We start from the raw sequence: 15,540 nt of genomic DNA, 5'->3' as shown, positions 1-15,540 counted from the left end.
AGGTTAAAGAAACAGAAACTTCTAGAATACAACAAATTCTTTTTTTTTCCTTTAATGCATTTTTCTTTTTTTTTTGTACTATAGGGAAACCTAGTAACACCCATGTTAAGATTATTTGGATATGACTTTGCAATACTAACAGAAAAATCCATCAGTGTAGCAATATAATATTTGAAATCGAATCACTAAGTCAGGACAGAAGAACAGTGATTCTTAAATGAGTGTGTAATTCTTTTTCAATATAATAAAAAAATGGAAGCTGAGACAACACCCCTTGATGGAGTCAACTTCATAGATGAAATTTTACAATTTACAAAAAAGCTTATTCTTCCCTTTTCTCTTTTTTTCTGCTCTTCTCTTTTATACATTTATTTGTAATCTCTATCTGATATTCAACCTCTTATACCCTTGAAATGATCTAAGTGAGCTTAAGTCATTTGCTCAATGTCCTGCTTGCTAGGACAGTCTCCATTGGTCTCTGAAATAACTAACTTAAGCAATCAAGTCTATGCTTTATGACAGGCACATCAACTGAAGAGTACCAGCACATTCCTACGTGCAGTGTGGCATGCTTGGCAGTGTTTGAAAAATAAAATTGTCCCTCTGGAGAAACCTGGACAAAGTTGCAAATTGAGGAACCTGTACTCGGCCTGGTGGCACCAAGGTTGCTAGGTTTTTAATCCATTCCTAATAGAGGTTTTTACCAGATGGATTACTTGGCATTCATCCATGTTAGGGGATTTTGTATATTCAGGTGGCAGAACAAAAGAATGGCCCTGTCTCTCCTCCTAGAACTCTAACCTGTGAGTTTACTTAATTGATGCAGGCCCACCAGCTTAAAATTAACACCAGGAGCATCAAGCTAAAATGAACCAAAATCACTAGGACATCTCATTAAAACCAGCCTACAGCACCGCATTTGAATCATTTGCATAAGCTTGTTTTCAGAGTGCTTGCAGCTATTGAACATGATATACATAGATGCTCTAGCTTTCAGAGCCCTGCTTCTGTGAGAACTATTAATAAAGGTAACTATCTTGTGACTGCTGTGATAGTGGTTGGTATTACTGTTTTTCTTAGAAGAATTATGGTCCCTAAAATTAGACATTAGAAATGAGATTCCTTTCACACAGTATCATAAAAAAGTAGACTAGTACTTTTACATCTTTCAGAAACAGCGATATGCTTCTTTTCATACCTTAAATACGGTATCAATAAATATAGTTTATTCCTATCTTTTCTTCTGTGGGCAGGGGTCCCAAAATTGGAATGTGATCATGTTTTCAAAGGTGTACAGTATAATTCATACTAGGCGTCCCTAAATGCTAAGAGCTTTTCTGTCACTTCCAGACAGCCACGGTATGGTGTACTTTGACAAGACCAATTTGGTATTCATCAAGTGACAACTTGATTCACAGGGGTCCATTTTTGTTGTCAAAAACAATCTGTTACTATTGTTTCATTAAGGTGCAGTTCCCTTCAGGAATCGTGTAACAGCGAAAACACGCTGGTGTTACAGTTCCAGCCACCAGAGGGCACCCCAACCTCTAGTGCCTACTTCCATCTGTGCAGCAGGGGCACAGATCAAGCAGATGACAGTAGCCAGTCCCTGCTTGCCCAGTGTCCCTAACTCACCACGCCTCCCCTCCCCAAACCAATTTAAACCCTGCTCTTTGTTCAAGCTGTGTTCAGTATTGTTTACAATTCTTTGAGCTCTTGATCTAGCCTTTGCTGAATTCTTCCTGGACTCCTTGCCTGGCTTTTGGATTTTGGCCTGTTTCCTGACCTTGGCTTTTGGATTGTGTTTCTGGGCTTGATATTAAATTTGTCTTCTAGATTTGGACTTTCGCTCGCCCCTTGACCCTGGCTTTGGATTTCCCTTATTTACTGTCTTAGGATTTTTATGACCTTGAAACCCGCATAGGGTCCATTCCTTGTTTTCTGAGCTGTGGACAAGCTTAACAGCTGGCATCTATAACACTTCAAAAACAAGTGCTTGGCAATCACAGGCTTTTCCCAGCTTGGACCCACACATGAACCTTATAAAACAGGTCCATTTGCAGCTGTTATCCAATGAAATAACATACTTTCCACCCACCTCTGAATGGACCACTTAAATAAATAGGATTGGAAGTAGTTTTAATTCTATGATTTTTTTCCGTCATTGCCCTTCCATAATGTCATAATGTCATAATGTCTTCCATAATGTCAATAACTGTATTTTTTGTAATAGATATTTATGATGCTGGATTGTAGTTAGGTTCAGTAAATCACACTACACACCCCCATTAATTTGGCCAGTTTAGGTTTAATGGATGCCCATATGTAAAAAAAAAGAAATGTTCCCTCTTAGAAATAGAAGTCAATGCCTTTAATCAATAAACAACCCCCAGCAAAGTCAATAGCCAAGATAATAATGTTTGATAATTAGACTTCAGTATAGCTGATCATTGATAGCAATCATTGGTCAGATTATCTAATGTTACATTCACAGCCTTTGGGCCTTTAAGGATAAATATGTGCACTTCATCAATCACTTTGCCAGTCAATATCTACACAAGAATTAGTTTTTGATGTCCCATTCTGGTGATCTCTTCCATTATTATATTCAAAACGAGGCACTTATGCACGGAGAGGAATTAAACCTTATTTTTTCTCAAATGAAAAATAAAACATGAGAAATATACTGTATTATTCTTCTGTTTGCTTTACCCCTGCCCAATTTCTTTGTGTAAAATCAATAATGTTACAATTGCTTGCAGTCGATACTACAAGCAGATAAACAAAGCAACTAATAAACCACAGGAAAAAAACAATAAATCACAAACTTATAATATTTCAGCATAGAGAGAACACCAATAGATACATGCAATGCCTTAACTGACGTAATTACGATGCATGTTTAGAAGGAGGGATACAATGTCTGAAATGTATTGATTTCACTTTTCAGATTAATTGAATTTTTTAACCCTACTGAAATAGAGCTGTCACTTCAGGCCATTTCTTGTTTTGACTGACAAGTTGCTACATCAATCAAACGTGGCCTTATTGATAGCTTTTACTGATGTCAATATGGATTTTGAAGAAACATTTAAATGCATTTTTCTATTATGACTAACCCAGTTAATTGTTGACTTTTATGGCACTCCTTATTGTTTTTCTGGATTCATGTTTGGAAGGCCACTTGTCATCTGTCCGTCTTCTATAACAGTATCTACAATTATGGGTATCATCTCGAACTTTTTTTGCTGAAAATTGTGAACAACTCACATTGCAGTCATCGGGTTACGCAACGTCTTGGAGCTAAACCTTTTCGGTTGGGGAGTGGGTATACTTTGTTTCGCAATTATATGATTGCTTCAGGGATTAAAGGCAACATTTCAAATTATCTACACTGTACCTTTATTGAGCTCAGGAAACTCAAAGTTAATCTCTCATCCCTTTTTAATTATTGCATTTTGCTCATGTGCTGTAATGCAAGTTTTGATTCCAAGCTTTATCCAAATAAACTTAATGTCAGAAGAAACATTTAGTTCATTTGTTAGAATTCTAAGCTGAATAAATACTTTTGCCAATGGTCCACTCTTTTGAATTACTCCCATTCACTGAGCTCTACAACTGCATTGTTATTTTTGTGTGTACTGTTAGCTTGAACAGGAGATCCAAGGGGAACTGCAATGCTATTTTTATATTTTGAAGTTAAAAAGAATCAGCACTGATTGAGTGATTTTCAAATAACAATATAAGTAAAATGTACACAGTAAATTGTACAACCTCCAATTTACATCACAATGTAGATTACATTTTCAGGTATGCGCAGCGCCTGTGATTCAGCATGAGGCAACAAAACGTCTGGTAATATGATGTGGCCTTATTACATTGCAATGAAGCAGTCTTGTGAATATATCTCTTTTAATCCAATAGAAATATTGCTCTTGATTTTGAAATGGTTTTTCCATCAAGTACTACTTGTTAACTCAGCATGCAGATCTTGTTGGAACATTTCTCCAGTGAAATGTCTGTTGCACAACCCGTTCTTGTTCCTCATACATCACAATTCATTAGTCATTACGGTGACTAGTGAACAGGAAGGGCCGCTTCACATCTCAGTTCACTCAAACTTGAATGCAAGTTTGCAACAACATGAGGACTTACAGTACTTGTACAAAGTTCTCAATTTTGTGCTTAATTTGAAAAAAAAAAACATTTTCAATACCATTAATTAATTCTTTTTTCTTACAGAGATTTAATAAACGTTCTGAGAAATTGGGACTGCAGTTCCCCTTTAAGAGTTCCATTTTGTCTAACAGATAAGAGAACGTTAAGCTGTTATGTACTGCACATGTGATATAAGATAACCAAGAGCTGGTTTGTATATAAAGTATGCCCCATTGAATTGTGACATGGCTGCACCATTAAATATATCAAAACTCTTTAAAGACTAGTTGATGAAAGAAATATTCTTTCTCTGATGATCTTTTGTCTGAATCGCAGCCTCCTACACCAAGCCCCAGGTGCATGCGGAGCCTGATTCCAACCTGAAACCAGGAGATGAAGTGGTCCTAAGCTGCCTTTCCTATGGTGGCTATCCCCAGGCTACCCTTCTGTGGCATGACAGCAATGGCAGAAACCTGACGGGCAACGCGACTACTTCGCAGGTGGCCAATAAAGATGGACTGTTCCACGTGCACAGTGTTCTCAAAGTTATTGTGGAGGCCGACAACTCTTACAGCTGCCTGGTAAAGAATGAAGTGCTTGGTGAGGAGACGCACTCCTCCGTCACAACCACAGGTTAGTTCTTTTTTCTAGAAGGTAAGTGTGGCACTCTTGCAAAAAGGAGTGGCAAAAAGATGAGTTTTTGCCAGTCCTCTTTATAACTCCAGCTATAATTTAATGTACTGTAGCTCATCAAACTATAGATAATTAAGCAGTGAACATACTGTAGGTAGAATGCAGTAGCTGGATTAACCAGTTGTCTCTTGTGCAAGTATGACCACATCTCTGTCTGTCTGTAGTCTGTATTCCAAGGTTAAAAATAGTCACAGCCAGGAATTCTCTAGAAACAATGTTATTCACTATTTCATTAAATTTCACTTCAAAGAGTGGATACCTATAGCAATTGTAAGGATTTGTGTACTTCCTACTTTTGAAGTTTGTCATGTTAGAAGACTTTGCAGCCAATCAACTTCATACAGGTCAGGTTCACTGGGACAGATAAGTCATTAAATGACTAATTTGGAATTGGAAATTGGAGTCCTGTATCAAACAAGGTGGTGACCTGGTCCATGTATTAAAAAAAACCCTCAATATCTTCTTATGAACTGCTACACAAATTGTTGGCAGATTTCACCCAAAAGCAAAACCTTTTCTTCTTCCTTGAATGTTTCTACAATAATTTTTATACCAGAAATAGATCATAAACTACTTTGACAAACGTGGCCTCTCACCCAAACAGATCCTAATCAAAAAGTGTCAGGCCAGTACATTCTGAACATTTATGCATGCATGCCTAACATCAACTGGATGAATATATATGTAAATGGGATTCCTGCATATACTGAGGTGACTATCTGACTGCAGATAGTGTTTGACTATCTCTAGACTTACCATGTACATTAATGTTTTGTAAAAGTGGTATCCTGGTCAAGTCAAGATTGCTATTTTATAGCTGTCCAGTACATGACCAGTACTGCAAACTGCTACAGTTCAAAACATTTTACTCGTACAATACGTTACTTTTAGTAATTTGTGACACTGAGACATCCTGGGAACTGCTTTGAGTTTTAAAGTATATAAATAATATACATATATATTATATATATAATATAAATAATGCCTATTTATCAATTCAGTTTTTTCAAAGTTAATAAACACTAAGTCACCTTTAAAAGTTATATTAAAACTTCTAAGTGAATTAACTGGATTTAAATGGGGGTATCAAGCCTATAATAAAAACTCATAATAATATAATATTAATATTAATATAAACATTTCAATTGAATCGATTATACTCCTTGCTAGGATAAATCGGTGTTCAGTAGACATAGGCAGTCATTGATTTTTAAGTATAGTATATTAAGATGTATTAACTTTAATGTAATAGTAAATACCATTTCTAATAGTCTCTGACTGTGACATATCAAATAAGAAGAGTATCCACAAACACTGAACTTCATAATGCATCCTGAGCAGTTTATCTCCCACTTTCAGTTAATTGTTCTTTTTCTTTGGCAAACCTTTCCTCACAAAAATATAAAAGTGAGTATATTATACAAAGTTATATTTTTGAAGGTGTAGCAGTTTCTAAAGTTGAACTATTAAAAATAAGACTGATACTGATTCTATCTAAAATTGTAACTAAAATGCAAAAAACAATATTGTTGTACTATTCAGTGTAAAGTTGCATTGAAAAGTGTATTTTCTGAAAAATGCCTACAATGTTTTGGACCAGAGTTTGGTTTGCAGCTTTTACATGCAGGAGCATTGAAATGAGCACTCCTGTGTGGAAAATGTGATAAGGAAGAGTGCCTTCCTGAGTGTCACAGCATTACAAGGGGTTGCCTGAGGTCAATCTTTAGCACACAGGTTTCTCCCTGTCATCTTGCTGCTCCGCTGGTCATGGAAATGTTCTGTGTTCGGTGCCTATGAACGGAAAGGCGGTCTTGACTAAGTTCATTTTGGTGGCTTTTCCACTCCCAATGTAAATTAATGGACCTGTGTAACTGTTTGCAGCCATGGCAACCAGACGCTGTGTTGCATGCCAAAAGGAGCTAGGTCAATGTGCTTGCTTTTTATAGATTTATTTAACATGTTATTGAAGATTTCTGTGAGCTGAAGAAGGCTGTCCCTTTCCCAAACACTTGAAAAGCAAGATTTTCTATCTTGAAAAGTAGGCTAATCTGAAATCATCTCCTTTTGTCTCAACACACTCCCATAAGGTAAGACAAGAAAATCTCATAAAGCAGTACCCATACTTAAAATAAATCTGTAATCAATAGCTGTGGACTATGTTTCTTCTGACCTTTACCACACTGCCCTCACTCCACACATCACTTGGCACCCACTGCTATTGCTCAAGGCTGCCTGACCTTACAGTTACAGTATATACATGTATTCAGTCACTTGTTTGTATTACCAATTGAAGTTCTTAGTGAAGTTGTAACTACACCACAGGTTAATCACATTATTTACACGGTTACCTTGATCTACATTTTCTGCGCTTAGGGCCCAACAAAGTACAGGTTTTTCACTAGCGGTCTACTTGCCTGGCCACAATGTAATAATTTAGTCTTTATATCAACAAGATCAATAACATACATTAAACAGATATCAGTTATTTCCACCACTCAGTGAATTGATTTTTCAATTGCTATAGTGTGATGTTCACAGTAGCACATCTAGAACAGTCTAGAACAAGCTTTTATTCCTAGAATGTGCATAGCAGATTAAGGTTTGACTAGTATTCATATAACTGTGGGTTGGAAATACATAATGCTTTCAGAAAGCAGTGATCTGCTTTTAAAACAGTGTGATTTGGATCCACATCGATGAGGTTTATCTTCAAGCTGTTCGTCTTCCAGGAACTTTTAATATATGCTTTTGCATCTTTGCCTAGCAACTTGTATGCCAGTACTTTGTAATTATTAATTCAGAAATCATATAACTTCTGTTTTCTACCCACTGTATGATCCACATATTTGTTGTGGGGTATAAGAATTGCTCTTTTGAAGATTAAATACATTTAATGCACTAGCGAGAGCTAATATTTATGCAGTATAAGTCAAATACTTCAAACATTTAAGAAAGTCACATTGTCATGTACAGTATAAACACAGAGACAATATTTAAATTTACCCTGATGTTTTGAACATTTTACAGTGCTTAGCTGATATATTTCTGCTAAAGGAATAACAGTTTACTATCAAATTTCCAATCATTTTGTGTTTATGGGGTGATATGATTTTAGATGACATTGAAATGGACAGGATGCTCCAGTTAAATTGAAAATTACTGTATCCTGTATCATTTTGTCTCTTCTTCTTTAAACACTTTTTAATAAATGTAATACTTTTTTAATATGAAGTATCACATTTATTCTTTATCTTTAAAAATTTTTTATTGTAGTATTGGCATTGATCCATTTAGGATGAATAGGTTTTGCCTGGCTTTCCTGCTCCATTTGAGATCCATACAGCAACAAAAGGCACCATTTTCCAATGGCATAAAGCAATTTTAGAATGATAGAATTAGGTCTTATGCAGTTAAGGCTTGGTTGCTTTATACTTCAGCTGTTTTAGTACTTGAATTCCTTTGTTCTTTTAAAAAAATGAAGGCATATGCATAGTCTGCATGTAATGAAACAAGCTCTATTCAACACAATGAAAATAAAAGAATGAATGAAACTAGTTATCCTAGAGACACGAAATATACACTGACCCCCCCCCCCAAAAAAAAATCTCAAAGGGTAGCAGTATTATCTTAATGCTTCTTTTAAAGTGGAAGTGCAGTCCCAATGTATCAGATCATTTATATAATCTCAGTAACAAAATAAAGTATTTGACGGTATTGCACAATTTAGCAAATTCTGAATTAAGAACAAAATTGTGAACATTGTAAAAGCACTGCACAGTCACCATATTTTTGTAAAGCCCTGGTCAGTCCCCAGATGAGAGCAAGAGTTTGCGTGATTATAGTCACTGTAATGACTAATGTAATGCGATGTATCAGCGGACAGGTACAGGTTGTGCAGCAGGCATTTCGCAGAAATATTACAATGTAATCTGCATGCAGAGTTAACAAGTAAGTAGTAGTTGTTGGCAAAACCATCTCAAAGTCTAGGGCAATATTTCTATTGGATTAAAAGAGAAGTATTCACAAGCCTGCTTCTTTACAATGTAATATGGCTACTTCACCTCACCAGAAGTTTTGGTTGCTTCATTTTGGATCACAGAATATTGTGCTGCACGTACTGTACCTGGAAATTTCATCATGTAAATTGGAGGTTTAACACTTTACGGTGTACATTTTACTTTCATTGTGGATTAAATTGCACTCATAAATACATATTCTTTCTAACACCAGATCCCCTTTAAATGAGATTCTGCTTGGTATGGCCCAACAAAAAAATGTTGAATTGCAGTGTTGGTTGGAACATGAATGGTTTGCTAAATTTACTTGCATCTGGCTACAGCAACTTCTGTGTACAAATCAGTTGTAACTAAATTTTGCCCCCTGTAAACATTGGATTTTCTGGTATTATTCTAATCCATTATTGTTTCCAAATGTCTTCGGGGTAATGGTTCACCCCTATTTTAATTGGTAGAATCTACCCATCTGGTCCCTAAGTCACTAAAGCAAATGGTGGAAGTTCAGAGCAAATGTTAGCTTTTTGGTATCTCCAATGCGTTTTCATTATACACAGTGTCACACAAATATATTTACACACATTAATATAATAGGTTTGATAGATTTGATCTTTTATGTTTATAATTATATATTATGAATGTGGTATAAGTCTGGAATGAATCAGGATGAAATTATAAATTAAAAATGTGATTCAATAATGAGGAGGCACATTAAAATTTCACAGTTTAATTTGCTTTTTGTGGTACTGAAATCTTTTTTCAAGGTCTAAATAAATAGCTGAAAACACAAACTGTTTTTCTAAAAATACACTGCACCTCTGTGTATTGTGCAGCAATGCAGTGTTAGCGTTGGATGTGCCTTCCCTGGCATGGCACAGTAGGGAGTTTAAGTCCCTTTTCTGGCAGGCTGTGTGTTATACACCCTTGCAAAAGATTTTTTCAGGTCCTGTCAATAACCTCTCAGAAACACTTTCAAGTTCTTTAATTCCTTTCAAAATTACATGTCATCTGCAGAGGTCCCATTGAGACAGACAGATGAAAAGGTAGGTGTACTATAGCTTTGTTCTCTCTTGTTATCGTAGATACCATTCTACAATTGTGCCAAAAGAGAAAGCCTGTTAGACTTTGGATAGTTTCCTCTAAATACCCTAGACTTACTGTTATAAACAAAGAGAAAAGATAAAAAATAAGTTAGATGGTCATGAAGCATTTGTCCAAGTTTTATTATTGCAAATCTCTCAGAATGTCTAGGTCTACGAATTTGACAGTTTAGCTTGATCCATGAGTCTGTGTGACTAGAAATCCTAAAATATTCATGTCTAAATTAACAGATGGTGGTAATAGACCTTGTGAGAATTTTCCACATTAGAAAAGGAAATCGACCTCAGTACCTGATCTCACTGTTATTCATCACCAAAATTATCTTAATTTGTGGCTGATGTTAAAGTTCAAACTGCCTGGTAAATTTCACTTGTAAACTATGAGGTTAGAGCCAAAAGGCTCATGAGCCAGGTTAGAAGAGCAGACCCCACTGCCAATTTGATTGATAATAAAGGCATCCAGCAAAGCACATTTTCTGCCTTGTTTTTTAATCAAACTGAAACAGCAGTCAAGAAAATGCAGTTTAGATCTTCCTGTACTCCACGTCATACTGTTAGCTATGCATCCTTGTCAGTCCAAGACAACTTGTCATTAATTACCCTTTCTTAGTTGGTAGAACCCTGACTTGGACCAGGACCCATAAGAACTAAATGGAACCAACATTGATGAAGATGAAATCATAAATGTTTGTTGAACTTGTCTGCTTTACATTATTTCTCTGTATCGTCTGCTTAGTATTGAAAAGCATGGGTGATCAACCTGTCATACTACTCTAAGAATAATCTGAGGCTTTAAGAAGAGAATAGTCATTATAAATAACTCCTTATTAAAGGAATAAGGACTTACTTCTTTCTGTAAGAAAGAATTCCATTGTACCAGTACATGTACCAGTTACATATGGCAATAAAGTGCAAGTTCAAGTTCAAGAATAGCTTACATAAAATAGGACATTGCAGTTTACATAAGCTGTAACCTTGTCTTATTATATTAGACAGCAATGTGTACTAGTATTTAGAGCTTTGGCCTGCAGGAATATGGGGTCAGTTCTCTGATGGGATGCTGCTGTTTTACTCTTGAGCAAAGTACTTTTTTTTCAAATTGCTCTAGTAAAATGCACCATGGCATAACTTTCAGATCATGAAAAGGCTGTAAATGAGTATTTATTCTAAATTGGCCTATATGATTAAATAAAGGTTTGAAAATGCTTTGTGTGATTAAATTGGTTTATGTCATGCTTACGTATTCCTTTATACTGCATATTGTTATTCTGAAAGGGTTAGACACCATGTCAAGTGTTGATAGAATTGATGACAGGAAAATGTGAAACAAATATATAACATAAAATTTAAGGAGCACATAAAAGGTATATGTTGGATCTATTGAGACATTCAAGATAGCCCATAACAAAGGCTTATTTTCTATGACTTCTTTTTCTGCACTTTGTGATGGCTATGTGCTGCTCATTTTCTAATCTAATTTAAATGCAATTAACAATGTTACAGAAGCTGAAAAGCTCACAGTAAATGAAACTCTTCCAGTAGCAGTAGAAGCCTGCTCCCTCAGTGAATGCTCTATTAATTAGTGTCCATGCAGAAGCTGAGCACAAACAAATGTTTAATTGACTTTATTTTGTTTAAATATATCACAATGGCATCCAACAAAGAAAACAGCAAAGCAACAGCACATACAAACTGAAAATAGATGATAAAAGAATATAACAAAACAAACCCTAGACATTAACTGAAACAGAGATTTACTAGAATTGAGAAAAAAGTGGAAATTATGTGAATTTGAAAGAATGTGGGAATGATGTGAATACAGAACAGGTTCAAGATGAGACAAGACCAAATATTTGATACAACATGTATCTTTGAAACATTTGATACAATAGCCTCAAGCAATTTCTTCTGTTGACAGTCCTTTATTGAAATGACTTAGGATACACTCACTATGGATGTCAAATACAGCTATGTGACTGTTCTTGATTTCTTTTTATTAAAATCTATTAAAAATGAAAATTAAATAAAGCACGGTAAGGTGTCAAAAGACCACATGGTTTAAATATATACACACCTCTCTGTTTCTCTTTGAGTCTAGAACATAAAGATTTAATACAGTGAAATGAAATATATTTTACTTGTATTTCAGGTGGATTAATTCTTTACTAAATTTGTGCTGGAAATTATCAATTTAACCAACTTTGCCTTTAGACTTTAGTTTTTTGAAAGCATGGTCTTACATTGTTTGTGTGTGGATCTTTTTAATATTTTTAACTTTGTAATCCTTAACTGTGTAAAAGCACAATTATCAGTTTGAATTCCTTGTTTGAAGTTAGCTTCTCTGACAGAATTGGTCATCCTGCAAGTTAAATGATATTTCTCCTTCCTTGTGAGATCGGTAGCCCAGCACCCTCTAAATTACCTGGCTCTTGTCCCTGAATGTGCTATAGTAATTACAGCTGTCACAAGCAACGAAAAGCAATAGCTGTCTGACTGTGAAGAACTTAGTCTTGTTCCAAGAGGTTCATTTTCTTCACTTTCTGTTCCAGAAAACTTCTAAAGAGAATGCCAGAATTATTGGCACCCATGCACAGGCAGGGTTTTCTGTAGATCAATTTGATGTTTATATAGAGATGCACAAAGAACTCATGGCTTTATTTCTTCTTTTGGGCATGAAAGTACTGTATATATGCCATAAGGAAAGCTGCAATTTACAGAAGCAGATAAAGAACTCCCCCTTCTCTTTCTTTTGTTTATCTTTTTGGAGTAATTTATTTACCTTCAATGAATGTAAGGAGCTTTAATTAAAATTTTAAGGCATGCGGGAATTTGAGTTTTCATATGATGATGAGCAGTTTGGAAACGCAAGGCCAGTTAATTAATTTTGATCCTGTAGTTATTTTTGAGAAAGGTTGGTTAAAATACTTACCAAGAGTTCTATAGGATTTGCCTTATGTGACATTTTTATTGTTCCATAAAGCAGGGTTATAATTCTTTTAGTATGCTGTTGCAGTTTGAAGTCACGTGCTTACCATAAAGAAAAGGCTATTCTCTTTAACTGTAATATATTTTCAATTAGAAGAGGCATGAAGATTTGCATCCTCCTCGAAAGGTATTGTTTTCTCTTGATAGTTGAGTGGAACCATAATTGATTGCGAAGTGTAAAATTAAGCTCAAGCATGGATCTCCCTGCTTTTTTCCTGTTTGGAGGCAAGTGTATTCTACCCAGGAGAAGATAGAGGAAGGTTATATTCTGACATTTGCCTAATAAAGACAACTTCAATTTAATTTGTTAAATTTTTGGATTTATAGTGTAACTAGTAATGTACATAAATCTTATTTCCCAAAAAGCATTTGAAAAAAAAAGTGTCCAACGTGCTGGTTTGGTGTATGTCTTGTCTTTGACTGCTAGCTTTGAATCTTGAATAGGAGGATTTTGCTGGTCTACAGAGATCTGGATGGAGTACTGACATGCAGAAGATATGATGGATGGATTAATACCTTCATTCATTTTTTTCTTTTTTAATTGTATAATGTTAGCATGCCCAAAGGGGTTGGGCAGCCTAGAGGGTTTTTAGTTCCTCTCCTCCGTTGTCTTCTGGTCTTTTCTGTTCTGTATTCACATGTATGGTCACTTGCATTGTTAAGCACCTTGGGGCAACCTTGTTGTGAAAGGCGCTATAGTAAATAAATTGAATTGAATCTATTGCTCTTTTAACTCTTTCTAGTGTGATATTGTTTTCTTCTCTCTGTCCATATCACTTACAAAGAAGTAATTCTTATTAAAATGTTAAAAAATACAGTATATGTACTGTCTATTTCACACAATCCTATGCATGGCTTTTTTCATTTTATTATTCCATTATATAAATTAAAATTATTATTACTAAATTTTAATTTAATACATAACGTTGCATCTCTGGACAGCCATTTTAATATTTACTTTTCTGAAGGGTCTGTTTTCGTGTCATCTTTTCTATTCATATGCAGATTTCAACTTCACACCTCTCTCCACTTTGCACCACCTGAGTGTTATGTTATGCTTATTATAGAGTTCTGAGTTTATGGAAAGAAAAGTGTCTAAAGGGAAATAAATTGTTGCTGCTACTCAATTATTAATCTCATCAAATACATTTAATTCCATCCGTCAGTTCCTTATATATAGGTGCAAATTAAAAGACTACATTGTATTGGATCAGACAAATATACACACAGTAATATTATTAATATATCGATTTGACCGCTTCTGTAACTCCAAATCGATTTCGTTTCAGTTCTTTATTGAATTCATGAGTGAGTGAAATCGATCATGGCAACGTAGATCTTTTTCTCCTTTCTGGCATATTATAGAGGACAAGGTAAAATTATCAAGGGAAATGAAAACATTGCGTCACTTTTCTTCAAATAAAATTGAATGAAAGTTTATTGTGATGGTCATTACACTTTCTTTATCTTTTTGTTTAGATAAATTTGCCTCTATATTTGAGATTATATAAATGCCTGATATAATCCCAACTAATTCATTGCTAACTGCAGAAACTGAGTGCAACTCAAACTAGCAAAGATTTTAGCCTGTTTTTTTAAACTTGGACTTGATATATGATTGGTATCCATATATTTGACTTCAAAAAGGTTTAATCATGTTTCTACAGCTGAGAAGACTGGCGGTTCTATGGATGTTCTCTAATACATTTGTCTAAGGAGCATTACTGGATTCATACTTCAACTCTGTGCCAGACCCCTTTGACTCTGAAAGCTTTGCTTAATCGATGTTTTCTCCTTGTGTGTATTGCCTCGTCTGGTTTCTAAAGATATTATCTTGAGAGTCTTAGTGTGCAAACTTAAGAAAGAGTACAGCTGAGTTTGGTTTGGCCTGGGCTCTTATAAAAAAATGATTTGTGATTATGAAAGACACAGTATGATTTAATTAATTTATCATTTTTATGAATTGAATTGGATTAACTGAAATACAGTTTAAGTTGGAGGATATCATAAAAACGAAGGCAATTTCCTTTCATTATTTTAATGTCACATAAAATATAGCAATAACCTACCAGCAATGTTCTCTATCAACTTCAGAAATGATTCCATCATTGTTACATAATGAAGTTTCTCTTAGCATTCTTTCAGAGTCTTCTATTATTATTATTATTATTATTTTTCTTGTTATCATTATTAGTGTTGTCATTGTTATCTTACAAGGATCTTTTCATCTATCATGGTTGAGACGATTTATGTCTGAAGTTGTCTGGAGTTACATAGAAAAGAAAAATTAAAATGAAAACAAGTGAAAAAATATAATTCAAAGTAACTGAAACCGAGATGTACACAGTCACATGAATTCAAATTATATTGAAAATGATTTTATTAATGTGAATTATTTTAAGGAAATGTTTGACAATTGTCCCCAAATGCTGAGCATCTAATGCAGTACTGATTAGAATTTAGCCCTTTTCCCTCAATGTCTGTGACAAGCAATGTTGAAAAGTGATGATACATTGTTTGAAACATAGAATTATTTATTTCTGAGTAAGAAATCCAGTTGAAGATAAAATAATGGGCCAAAATGTTGCAGC

The 15,540-nt window shown here is 34.8% G+C and overlaps 1 protein-coding gene across 5 annotated transcripts in view; it reads left to right on the top strand.

Annotated features, from left to right (window-relative positions):
* cd276 (CD276 molecule) overlaps nt 1-15,540 on the top strand; it is an 81,523-nt gene that overhangs the window by 20,336 nt on the left and 45,647 nt on the right. For all 5 annotated transcript variants that reach the window (XM_088641293.1, XM_088641295.1, XM_088641296.1 and 2 more), the window contains exon 4: nt 4,495-4,791. In XM_088641293.1, coding sequence (XP_088497419.1) covers nt 4,495-4,791 — 297 coding nt within the window. The remainder of the gene's footprint in view (nt 1-4,494; nt 4,792-15,540) is intronic.

The sequence above is a fragment of the Lepisosteus platostomus genome, chromosome 7, assembly GCF_059453375.1.
Source record: "Lepisosteus platostomus isolate fLepPlt1 chromosome 7, fLepPlt1.hap1, whole genome shotgun sequence".
Classification (NCBI taxonomy): domain Eukaryota; kingdom Metazoa; phylum Chordata; class Actinopteri; order Semionotiformes; family Lepisosteidae; genus Lepisosteus; species Lepisosteus platostomus.
The sequence above is the reverse complement of the archived record's forward strand: the minus strand, read 5'-3'. Positions and strand labels throughout refer to the sequence as shown.